Here is a 12916-nt window from a genome sequence, read left to right on the forward strand (position 1 = left end):
CTAATGTATCCTTTATGAAGCCTAATGTATCCCTTATGAAGCCTAATGTATCCCTTATGAAGCCTAATATATCCTTTATGAAGCCTAATGTATCCCTTATGAAGCCTAATGTATCCTTTATGAAGCCTTATAACCTCTGTCTCCTCTATGCTCCCAGGTGCCCCCATTCTGCAGCAGCGGACTGAGCAGCACCATGAGACGCCAGTAGCCCCCCGTAGCATGGCCACGTCACGTTCCTCGCGCGTCACAAGGTCATCAGTCGGGCTCAATGGATTGGACGAGAACTTCTGTGGCCGGACTCTCAGGAACCGCAGTATCGCCCAGCCGGAGGAGGGTCAGGGGTCACCGCTCCCCGGCAGCAGGGCCCCCCGCTCCCCTAAGAAGAGGCAGGATCCCCAAGCCGGGAGCTCAGAGACGCCTGTGGGTCACCAGGGAAAGGTAACCCACGACAAGGCCTCCTCAGTGGACAGGGAGACATGGGCGAGCCCAAGGAGCCCCAGGAAGAGGGGACTGTCCTGCTCAGAGCGAGAGAGTGATGGGTGTGGGGGTTCGGACAAGGCTGAGTACTGTGAGGGGAGGGGAAGGAGACAACGGGGGCTGGTAGGAGGGATGCCTCTCCGCTCCTCAAAAGGGCCAAACGGTGTTCCCGTTACGGGGGAGTCGCAGGGATCCGAGGACAACCCCTCTTCTGCGCCCCCCCAAACCTGACAGCCCCTCATCCTCATGCGCCCCCTCAGCCACTGTCAAGGAGAACAGTGAAGGAGGCTGGGGGGCTGTCAGGTGTGAAGGAGGCTGGGGGGTTGTCAGGTGTGAAGGAGGGAGGCTGGGGGGCTGTCAGTTGTGAAGGAGGCTGGGGGGCTGTCAGGTGTGAAGGAGGGAGGCTGGGGGCTGTCAGGTGTGAAGGAGGGAGGCTGGGGGGCTGTCAGGTGTGAAGGAGGGAGGCTGGGGGGCTGTCAGGTGTGAAGGAGAGAGGCTGGGGGGGCTGTCAGGTGTGAAGGAGGGAGGCTGGGGGCTGTCAGGTGTGAAGGAGAGAGGCTGGGGGGGCTGTCAGGTGTGAAGGAGGGAGGCTGGGGGCTGTCAGGTGTGAAGGAGAGAGGCTGGGGGGCTGTCAGGTGTGAAGGAGGGAGGCTGGGGGCTGTCAGGTGTGAAGGAGGGAGGCTGGGGGCTGTCAGGTGTGAAGGAGGGAGGCTGGGGGGCTGTCAGGTGTGAAGGAGGGAGGCTGGGGGCTGTCAGGTGTGAAGGAGAGAGGCTGGGAGGCTGTCAGGTGTGAAGGAGGCTGGGGGCTGTCAGGTGTGGAGGAGGGAGGCTGGGGGGCTGTCAGGTGTGAAGGAGAGAGGCTGGTAGGCTGTCAGGTGTGAAGGAGAGAGACTGGGAGGCTGTCAGGTGTGAAGGAGAGAGGCTGGGAGGCTGTCAGGTGTGAAGGAGGGAGGCTGGGGGGCTGTCAGGTGTGAAGGAGAGAGGCTGGGGGGCTGTCAGGTGTGAAGGAGGCTGGGGGGGCTGTCAGGTGTGAAGGAGGGAGGCTGGGGGGCTGTCAGGTGTGAAGGAGGGAGGCTGGGGGGCTGTCAGGTGTGAAGGAGAGAGACTGGGAGGCTGTCAGGTGTGAAGGAGGGAGGCTGGGAGGCTGTCAGGTGTGAAGGAGGGAGGCTGGGGGGCTGTCAGGTGTGAAGGAGAGAGGCTGGGGGGCTGTCAGGTGTGAAGGAGGCTGGGGGGCTGTCAGGTGTGAAGGAGGGAGGCTGGGGGGCTGTCAGGTGTGAAGGAGGGAGGCTGGGGGGCTGTCAGGTGTGAAGGAGAGAGACTGGGAGGCTGTCAGGTGTGAAGGAGGGAGGCTGGGGGGCTGTCAAGTGTGAAGAAGGGAGGCTGGGAGGCTGTCAGGTGTGAAGGAGAGAGGCTGGGGGCTGTCAGGTGTGAAGGAGGGAGGCTGGGGGCTGTCAGGTGTGAAGGAGGCTGGGGGCTGTCAGGTGTGAAGGAGGCTGGGGGGGGCTGTCAGGTGTGAAGGAGAGAGGCTGGGGGGCTGTCAGGTGTGAAGGAGGGAGGCTGGGGGCTGTCAGGTGTGAAGGAGAGAGGCTGGGGGGCTGTCAGGTGTGAAGGAGGGAGGCTGGGGGGGCTGTCAGGTGTGAAGGAGGGAGGCTGGGGGGCTGTCAGGTGTGAAGGAGGGAGGCTGGGGGCTGTCAGGTGTGAAGGAGAGAGGCTGGGAGGCTGTCAGGTGTGAAGGAGGCTGGGGGCTGTCAGGTGTGGAGGAGGGAGGCTGGGGGGGCTGTCAGGTGTGAAGGAGAGAGGCTGGTAGGCTGTCAGGTGTGAAGGAGAGAGACTGGGAGGCTGTCAGGTGTGAAGGAGGGAGGCTGGGGGGCTGTCAGGTGTGAAGGAGGGAGGCTGGGGGCTGTCAGGTGTGAAGGAGAGAGGCTGGGAGGCTGTCAGGTGTGAAGGAGGCTGGGGGGCTGTCAGGTGTGGAGGAGGGAGGCTGGGGGGCTGTCAGGTGTGAAGGAGAGAGGCTGGTAGGCTGTCAGGTGTGAAGGAGAGAGGCTGGGGGGCTGTCAGGTGTGAAGGAGGGAGGCTGGGGGGCTGTCAGGTGTGAAGGAGGCTGGGGGGCTGTCAGGTGTGAAGGAGGCTGGGGGCTGTCAGGTGTGAAGGAGAGAGGCTGGGGGCTGTCAGGTGTGAAGGAGGGAGGCTGGGGGCTGTCAGGTGTGAAGGAGAGAGGCTGGGGGGCTGTCAGGTGAAGGAGGGAGGCTGGGGGGGCTGTCAGGTGTGAAGGAGGGAGGCTGGGGGCTGTCAGGTGTGAAGGAGGGAGGCTGGGGGGGCTGTCAGGTGTGAAGGAGGGAGGCTGGGGGGCTGTCAGGTGTGAAGGAGAGAGGCTGGGGGGCTGTCAGTGTGAAGGAGGCTGGGGGGCTGTCAGGTGTGAAGGAGGGAGGCTGGGGGCTGTCAGGTGTGAAGGAGGGAGGCTGGGGGGCTGTCAGGTGTGAAGGAGGCGACCCGCTCAGCCTAAACTCCTCTTTATCTTCTCCACAGAAACTCAACAAAGAGGAGGAGGAGGAGGAGGAGGACAGTGGCGGCCATATTGAGAGCGACGGCCATGGTCAGCAGCCCCTGAACTCCACTTCGTGTAATCCCCCTGTTCCGCCCCAGAACTCCAACTCCCATAAGTCATGTACCGGGCTGGGGCAGACCAGCAGTAGCCCTGATGCTCAGACAAACTCCCTGGGTCCCAGCACTGCCACCAGCACCACCTGTCCAGGTCCTGGTCCAGCACTGCTGAACGGCAGCCAGAGGGGGACGCCCTGCCTCTCGCCCCCAGACCCCATAGTGCCTTCTAGAAACTCTGATCCTGGGCAGGAGGAGGAGGTTACTGACTCAGGGGAGTTACCTGCTCCTTCTCTGGCCTCCTTTGAAGAGGACTCCTCCACGCCACACCTGTCAGTCAGGGAGGAGGAGGTGGAGTTGGATGTAGTGGGGGACTCTGTGTGTCGGGAGGAGGAAGTGACAGCGACCGAGGAGGAGGAGGAGGAGGAGGAGGAGGAGAGCAGCAGCGGGGGAAGTAATGGTTGGCATCTCACGCCGCTGGTGCAGGATGCTGTTGCCACCAGTATCAACAACATAAACAACAACATCAACAACTCAGGAGATTCCACCATGCCTCTGCTAGCCCCCCCGACCCCCTCAGACCCCCCTTGCACCCCTTCTGTCTCCGGCACTTCGCCCCCGTCCTTCACCGAATCCCACGAACACCGATACACCCTGAGGACTTCGCCCCGGAGGGCTGCCTTCGGTGGGGGCAAGGCTGGGGCCCCCTCCTCCCCCAAACCCTGCTCCCCTCCCAGGGACCCTCTCCGGGACAACGGCCCTCTGAGAGAAGGGGTGGAGGTGAGCAGGGAGAGGGTGGAGGGAGCCTGTCGCAGGCTGGATCTGGACACCACCCAGGCTACTTCTACCCCCTCCTCAGGACTCTCCAGCACCCAGGCCAGGGGAGGGTCTCTCCCATCTCTTCCGTCGGTTCCCATGGAGCAGGGGGCCGGTGGGGATGACTGGGACAGAGCAGGGGCGGACAGTCGGGACTACGAGGACAGGGCAGGGGCGGACGGTCGGGACTACGAGGACAGGGCGGGCGGTCGGGACTACGAGGACAGGGCAGGGGTGGGCGGTCGGGACTACGAGGAGCTCCGAGAAGGGGCCTGGGCACCCAGTAAGGAGGTGCTGGGAGGAGGAAGCCAGGAGCAGGAGGAGAAGCAGGAGGAGGAGGAGGAGGAGGAGGAGGAACCAGATGTGTATTACTTTGAGTCGGACCACCTGGTGCTCAAACACAACAAAGAGTGCGTAGTGGGAGTTCCTGGGATTATATCTAGATTATAGCCCTCACAATAGGGGTGTCAACTGGCAAGCTCAATTCCTGGAGGGCCGAGTTTCTGCAGGTTTTTGCTTCTCCTTTGTACTTGATTGATCAGTTAAGGTAATTGATTAGTAGGGAACTCCCCTCACCTGGTTGTCTAGGTCTTCATTGATTAGTCAGGAACCCTCCTCACCTGGTTGTCTAGGTCTTCATTGATTAGTCAGGAACTCCCCTCACCTGGTTGTCTAGGTCTTCATTGATTAGTCAGGAACCCTCCTCACCTGGTTGTCTAGGTCTTCATTGATTAGTCAGGAACCCTCCTCACCTGGTTGTCTAGGTCTTCATTGATTAGTCAGGAACCCTCCTCACCTGGTTGTCTAGGTCTTCATTTAGGCAGACACGCGACGCGGTCCCTCCAGGAACTGAGTTTGACACCCCATCTTTAGAATCAAGAATGATTGTGCTCAACTCCATAGTACTTGTGAAAAGGTCTTTAGGTGTAGGGTTGTAAAAGGTCTGTGTGCAGGGTTGTAAAGGGTCTTTGGTTGCAGGGTTGTAAAATGTATTTGGGTGCAGGGTTGTAAAAGGTCTTTGGGTGCAGGGTTGTAAAAGGTCTGGGAGCAGGGTTGTAAAAGGTCTTTGGAAGCAGGGTTGTAAAAGGTCTTTGGGTGCAGGGTTGTAAAAGGTCTTTGGGTGCAGGGTTGTAAAAGGTCTGTGGGTGCAGGGTTGTAAAAGGTCTGTGGGTGCAGGGTTGTAAAAGGTCTTTGGAAGCAGGGTTGTAAAAGGTCTTTGGGTGCAGGGTTGTAAAAGGTCTTTGGGTGCAGGGTTGTAAAAGGTCTGTGGGTGCAGGGTTGTAAAAGGTCTTTGGAAGCAGGGTTGTAAAAGGTCTTTGGGTGCAGGGTTGTAAAAGGTCTTTGGGTGCAGGGTTGTAAAAGGTCTGTGGGTGCAGGGTTGTAAAAGGTCTGTGGGTGCAGGGTTGTAAAAGGTCTGCGAGAAGGGTTGTAAAAGGTATTTGGGAGCAGGAAGGTAAAAGGTCTGTGGGTGCAGGGTTGTAAAAGGTCTGCGAGAAGGGTTGTAAAAGGTCTGCGAGAAGGGTTGTAAAAGGTATTGGGTAGCAGGGTTGTAAAAGGTCTGGGTGCAGAGTTGTAAAAGGTCTTTGGAAGCAGGGTTGTAAAAGGTATTTGGAAGCAGGGTTGTAAAAGGTCTTTGGAAGCAGGGTTGTAAAAGGTCTTTGGAAGCAGGGTTGTAAAAGGTCTTTGGAAGCAGGGTTGTAAAAGTTATTTGGAAGCAGGGTTGTAAAAGGTCTTTGGAAGCAGGGTTGTAAAAGGTCTTTGGAAGCAGGGTTGTAAAAGGTCTTTGGAAGCAGGGTTGTAAAAGGTATTTGGAAGCAGGGTTGTAAAAGGTATTTGGAAGCAGGGTTGTAAAAGGTATTTGGAAGCAGGGTTGTAAAGGGGTATAATGTAGAAAAGGAAAACCCTGCACTCACAGGGCTCTACACTGACGTTTTTACAAGGAGCACAGGTGCTTCTAAGTTGAAAAATGTAGGAGCACATAAATACATTTTAGGAGCACAATTAAAAATATTCTAGGTATTAATGAGAATTGCCAGCCATTACAAAATCGTTGTTTTTCCTAGGGGCACTGGTGCTCTTAAATAAAAATTCCATGTAGCACAGTAAAATATTTAGGGGCGTATGTGCGCAAAATGATAACACTCTAGAGCCCTGACTCACTGGAAAATACTAAAAATGGTTTCCATTGGATTGACTGCAGGTTTTTCCTTCAGTGGATTATATGGGCTCCGACTGTCTGGTGTCTTTGTGTTAGTGTGGCTGGCTGCTGTCATCACTAACCCCTCTCAACACACACGATCATTGGTCATCTCAGATGTTATAACTGGGTCGGTGGTGATAATGGTAGTGGGGGGTTAGTGATGACAGGGTAGTTGGTCGGTGGTGATAATGGTAGTGGGGGGTTAGTGATGACAGGGTAGTTGGTCGGTGGTGATAATGGTAGTGGGGGGTTAGTGATGACAGGGTAGTTGGTCGGTGGTGATAATGGTAGTGGGGGGGTTAGTGATGACAGGGTAGTTGGTCGGTGGTGATAATGGTAGTGGGGGGTTAGTGATGACAGGGTAGTTGGTCGGTGGTGATAATGGTAGTGGGGGGTTAGTGATGACAGGGTAGTTGGTCGGTGGTGATAATGGTAGTGGGGGGTTAGTGATGACAGGCTGGTTGGTCGGTGGTGATAATGGTAGTGGGGGGTTAGTGATGACAGGGTAGTTGGTCGGTGGTGATAATGGTAGTGGGGGGGTTAGTGATGACAGGGTAGTTGGTCGGTGGTGATAATGGTAGTGGGGGGTTAGTGATGACAGGGTAGTTGGTCGGTGGTGATAATGGTAGTGGGGGGGTTAGTGATGACAGGGTAGTTGGTCGGTGGTGATAATGGTAGTGGGGGGTTAGTGATGACAGGGTAGTTGGTCGGTGGTGATAATGGTAGTGGGGGGTTAGTGATGACAGGGTAGTTGGTCGGTGGTGATAATGGTAGTGGGGGTTAGTGATGACAGGGTAGTTGGTCGGTGGTGATAATGGTAGTGGGGGGGTTAGTGATGACAGGGTGGTTGGTCGGTGGTGATAATGGTAGTGGGGGGTTAGTGATGACAGGCTGGTTGGTCGGTGGTGATAATGGTAGTGGGGGTTAGTGATGACAGGGTAGTTGGTCGGTGGTGATAATGGTAGTGGGGGGTTAGTGATGACAGGCTGGTTGGTCGGTGGTGATAATGGTAGTGGGGGGTTAGTGATGACAGGCTGGTTGGTCGGTGGTGATAATGGTAGTGGGGGGTTAGTGATGACAGGGTAGTTGGTCGGTGGTGATAATGGTAGTGGGGGGGTTAGTGATGACAGGGTAGTTGGTCGGTGGTGATAATGGTAGTGGGGGGGTTAGTGATGACAGGGTAGTTGGTCGGTGGTGATAATGGTAGTGGGGGGGTTAGTGATGACAGGGTAGTTGGTCGGTGGTGATAATGGTAGTGGGGGGTTAGTGATGACAGGGTAGTTGGTCGGTGGTGATAATGGTAGTGGGGGGTTAGTGATGACAGGGTAGTTGGTCAGTGGTGATAATGGTAGTGGGGGGTTAGTGATGACAGGGTAGTTGGTCGGTGGTGATAATGGTAGTGGGGGGGTTAGTGATGACAGGGTAGTTGGTCGGTGGTGATAATGGTAGTGGGGGGTTAGTGATGACAGGGTAGTTGGTCGGTGGTGATAATGGTAGTGGGGGGTTAGTGATGACAGGGTAGTTGGTCGGTGGTGATAATGGTAGTGGGGGGTTAGTGATGACAGGGTAGTTGGTCGGTGGTGATAATGGTAGTGGGGGGGTTAGTGATGACAGGGTAGTTGGTCGGTGGTGATAATGGTAGTGGGGGGTTAGTGATGACAGGGTAGTTGGTCGGTGGTGATAATGGTAGTGGGGGTTAGTGATGACAGGCTGGTTGGTCGGTGGTGATAATGGTAGTGGGGGGTTAGTGATGACAGGGTGGTTGGTCGGGTGGTGATAATGGTAGTGGGGGGTTAGTGATGACAGGGTAGTTGGTCGGTGGTGATAATGGTAGTGGGGGTTAGTGATGACAGGGTAGTTGGTCGGTGGTGATAATGGTAGTGGGGGTTAGTGATGACAGGGTAGTTGGTCGGGTGGTGATAATGGTAGTGGGGGTTAGTGATGACAGGCTGGTTGGTCGGGTGGTGATAATGGTAGTGGGGGGGTTAGTGATGACAGGCTGGTTGGTCGGGTGGTGATAATGGTAGTGGGGGGTTAGTGATGACAGGGTAGTTGGTCGGTGGTGATAATGGTAGTGGGGGTTAGTGATGACAGGGTAGTTGGTCGGTGGTGATAATGGTAGTGGGGGGTTAGTGATGACAGGGTAGTTGGTCGGTGGTGATAATGGTAGTGGGGGGTTAGTGATGACAGGGTAGTTGGTCTGTGGTGATAATGGTAGTGGGGGGGTTAGTGATGACAGGGTAGTTGGTCGGTGGTGATAATGGTAGTGGGGGGTTAGTGATGACAGGGTAGTTGGTCGGTGGTGATAATGGTAGTGGGGGTTAGTGATGACAGGGTAGTTGGTCGGTGGTGATAATGGTAGTGGGGGGTTAGTGATGACAGGGTAGTTGGTCGGTGGTGATAATGGTAGTGGGGGTTAGTGATGACAGGGTAGTTGGTCGGTGGTGATAATGGTAGTGGGGGGGTTAGTGATGACAGGCTGGTTGGTCGGTGGTGATAATGGTAGTGGGGGTTAGTGATGACAGGGTAGTTGGTCGGTGGTGATAATGGTAGTGGGGGTTAGTGATGACAGGGTAGTTGGTCGGTGGTGATAATGGTAGTGGGGGGTTAGTGATGACAGGGTAGTTGGTCGGTGGTGATAATGGTAGTGGGGGGTTAGTGATGACAGGGTAGTTGGTCGGTGGTGATAATGGTAGTGGGGGTTAGTGATGACAGGGTAGTTGGTCGGTGGTGATAATGGTAGTGGGGGTTAGTGATGACAGGGTAGTTGGTCGGTGGTGATAATGGTAGTGGGGGTTAGTGATGACAGGGTAGTTGGTCGGTGGTGATAATGGTAGTGGGGGGTTAGTGATGACAGGGTAGTTGGTCGGTGGTGATAATGGTAGTGGGGGGGTTAGTGATGACAGGGTAGTTGGTCGGTGGTGATAATGGTAGTGGGGGGTTAGTGATGACAGGGTAGTTGGTCGGTGGTGATAATGGTAGTGGGGGGTTAGTGATGACAGGGTAGTTGGTCGGGTGGTGATAATGGTAGTGGGGGTTAGTGATGACAGGGTAGTTGGTCGGTGGTGATAATGGTAGTGGGGGGGTTAGTGATGACAGGGTAGTTGGTCGGTGGTGATAATGGTAGTGGGGGGTTAGTGATGACAGGGTAGTTGGTCGGTGGTGATAATGGTAGTGGGGGGGTTAGTGATGACAGGGTGTGACTTGAAATTCCAATTCAAGACTTGAAAAATCCTAATTGAAAACAGCAGTTTTCATATCTTCCATTGGAATCGACTCCTTTGGAAGGAACAGGAACCTGACCGACTGATTCTAACCTCCTGAAATAGAACCTGTCCAATCTGAGGGCACCAGGGTTTGGAAAATAGAATTGACCATTAGGGAGTACCATGTAACATACCTTTGGTAATGTGATTCAGGTTGCCAGCTAGAGTGAGATGGGATCAGAGGAGTAGGATCCCAAACGGCACCCTATTCCATAGTGCACTATTGGGCCCTGGTCAAAAGTAGTGCACTCTGTAGGGAATAGGGGGTCATTTGGGACGCAGTCAGCAGTGCTGGGAAGTCAGGTCCATGAGGGCTGCTGGGCTGGACTGGGTTAGACTGGGTTGGACTAGGTTGGACTGGGTTAGACTGGGTTGGATTGGGTTGGATCATTACTATATAGGGACTAGGGTGCCATCACTACTATATAGGGACTAGGGTGCCATCACTACTATATAGGGACTAGGGTGCCATCACTACTATATAGGGACTAGGGTGCCATCACTACTATATAGGGACTAGGGTGCCATCACTACTATATAGGGACTAGGGTGCCATCACTACTATATAGGGACTAGGGTGCCATCACTACTATATAGGGACTAAGGGTGCCATCATTACTATATAGGGACTAGGGTGCCATCACTACTATATAGGGACTAGGGTGCCATCATTACTATATAGGGACTAGGGTGCCATCACTACTATATAGGGACTAGGGTGCCATCATTACTATATAGGGACTAGGGTGCCATCACTACTATATAGGGACTAGGGTGCCATCACTACTATATAGGGACTAGGGTGCCATCACTACTATATAGGGACTAGGGTGCCATCACTACTATATAGGGACTAGGGTGCCATCACTACTATATAGGGACTAGGGTGCCATCATTACTATATAGGGACTAGGGTGCCATCATTACTATATAGGGACTAGGGTGCCATCACTACTATATAGGGACTAGGGTGCCATCACAACTATATAGGGACTAGGGTGCCATCATTACTATATAGGGACTAGGGTGCCATCAATACTATATAGGGACTAGGGTGCCATCACTACTATATAGGGACTAGGGTGCCATCACTACTATATAGGGACTAGGGTGCCATCACTACTATATAGGGACTAGGGTGCCATCACTACTATATAGGGACTAGGGTGCCATCATTACTATATAGGGACTAGGGTGCCATCATTACTATATAGGGACTAGGGTGCCATCACTACTATATAGGGACTAGGGTGCCATCACTACTATATAGGGACTAGGGGTGCCATCATTACTATATAGGGACTAGGGTGCCATCATTACTATATAGGGACTAGGGTGCCATCACTACTATATAGGGACTAGGGTGCCATCACTACTATATAGGGACTAGGGTGCCATCACTACTATATAGGGACTAGGGTGCCATCACTACTATATAGGGACTAGGGTGCCATCACTACTATATAGGGACTAGGGTGCCATCACTACTATATAGGGACTAGGGTGCCATCACAACTATATAGGGACTAGGGTGCCATCATTACTATATAGGGACTAGGGTGCCATCAATACTATATAGGGACTAGGGTGCCATCACTACTATATAGGGACTAGGGTGCCATCACTACTATATAGGGACTAGGGTGCCATCACTACTATATAGGGACTAGGGTGCCATCACTACTATATAGGGACTAGGGTGCCATCATTACTATATAGGGACTAGGGTGCCATCATTACTATATAGGGACTAGGGTGCCATCACTACTATATAGGGACTAGGGTGCCATCACTACTATATAGGGACTAGGGTGCCATCATTACTATATAGGGACTAGGGTGCCATCATTACTATATAGGGACTAGGGTGCCATCACTACTATATAGGGACTAGGGTGCCATCACTACTATATAGGGACTAGGGTGCCATCACTACTATATAGGGACTAGGGTGCCATCATTACTATATAGGGACTAGGGTGCTATCACTACTATATAGGGACTAGGGTGCCATCACTACTATATAGGGACTAGGGTGCCATCATTACTATATAGGGACTAGGGTGCCATCACTACTATATAGGGACTAGGGTGCCATCACTACTATATAGGGACTAGGGTGCCATCATTACTATATAGGGACTAGGGTGCCATCACTACTATATAGGGACTAGGGTGCCATCATTACTATATAGGGACTAGGGTGCCATCACTACTATATAGGGACTAGGGTGCCATCATTACTATATAGGGACTAGGGTGCCATCACTACTATATAGGGACTAGGGTGCCATCATTACTATATAGGGACTAGGGTGCCATCATTACTATATAGGGACTAGGGTGCCATCACTACTATATAGGGACTAGGGTGCCATCATTACTATATAGGGACTAGGGTGCCATCACTACTATATAGGGACTAGGGTGCCATCATTACTATATAGGGACTAGGGTGCCATCATTACTATATAGGGACTAGGGTGCCATCATTACTATATAGGGACTAGGGTGCCATCATTACTATATAGGGACTAGGGTGCCATCATTACTATATAGGGACTAGGGTGCCATCATTACTATATAGGGACTAGGGTGCCATCATTACTATATAGGGACTAGGGTGCCATCATTACTATATAGGGACTAGGGTGCCATCACTACTATATAGGGACTAGGGTGCCATCACTACTATATAGGGACTAGGGTGCCATCATTACTATATAGGGACTAGGGTGCCATCACTACTATATAGGGACTAGGGTGCCATCATTACTATATAGGGACTAGGGTGCCATCATTACTATATAGGGACTAGGGTGCCATCACTACTATATAGGGACTAGGGTGCCATCACTACTATATAGGGACTAGGGTGCCATCACTACTATATAGGGACTAGGGTGCCATCACTACTATATAGGGACTAGGGTGCCATCATTACTATATAGGGACTAGGGTGCCATCATTACTATATAGGGACTAGGGTGCCATCACTACTATATAGGGACTAGGGTGCCATCACTACTATATAGGGACTAGGGTGCCATCACTACTATATAGGGACTAGGGTGCCACTTGGATGGAGACCTGCTGAGCACCTGTATTAGGCCATAGACTTATTATTGTTATTATATTATTACTATTATTATAATGTCCTTTCTCCTTTGTCACTTCTGTCATTCCTCCTCAAGGATTGAATAGTGTTGGATTGGTCTAAGCATGGCTGGAGGGAGTTTCCACCATATTCTTTCCACCAATCCATTCCTTTTTAAATTCATGAGGGAAGTGAATGAATGTGAATGCTCACTCTAAAGGAGGAAGAGGAGATTGGGCTGAAGGAGGAAGAGGAGATTGGGCTAAAGGAGGAAGAGGAGATTGGGCTGAAGGAGGAAGAGGAGATTGGGCTGAAGGAGGAAGAGGAGATTGGGCTGAAGGAGGAAGAGGAGATTGGGCTGAAGGAGGAAGAGGAGATTGGGCTAAAGGAGGAAGAGGAGATTGGGCTAAAGGAGGGAAGAGGAGATTGGGCTAAAGGAGGAAGAGGAGATTGGGCTAAAGG

At 52.9% G+C, this 12916-nt stretch overlaps 1 protein-coding gene across 1 annotated transcript in view; it reads left to right on the top strand.

Annotated features, from left to right (window-relative positions):
- The first annotated feature begins 214 nt into the window (after positions 1–214).
- Positions 215–12916, top strand: part of LOC121535690 (ZZ-type zinc finger-containing protein 3) — a 53990-nt gene continuing 41288 nt past the window's right edge. Inside the window, exons 1-2 of the mRNA XM_041842953.2 lie at positions 215–438; positions 3004–4301. Coding sequence (XP_041698887.2) covers positions 220–438; positions 3004–4301 — 1517 coding nt within the window. The 5' untranslated portion in view covers positions 215–219. The remainder of the gene's footprint in view (positions 439–3003; positions 4302–12916) is intronic.

This window comes from Coregonus clupeaformis, chromosome 21, assembly GCF_020615455.1.
Source record: "Coregonus clupeaformis isolate EN_2021a chromosome 21, ASM2061545v1, whole genome shotgun sequence".
In the NCBI taxonomy this organism is placed as follows: Eukaryota; Metazoa; Chordata; class Actinopteri; order Salmoniformes; family Salmonidae; genus Coregonus; species Coregonus clupeaformis.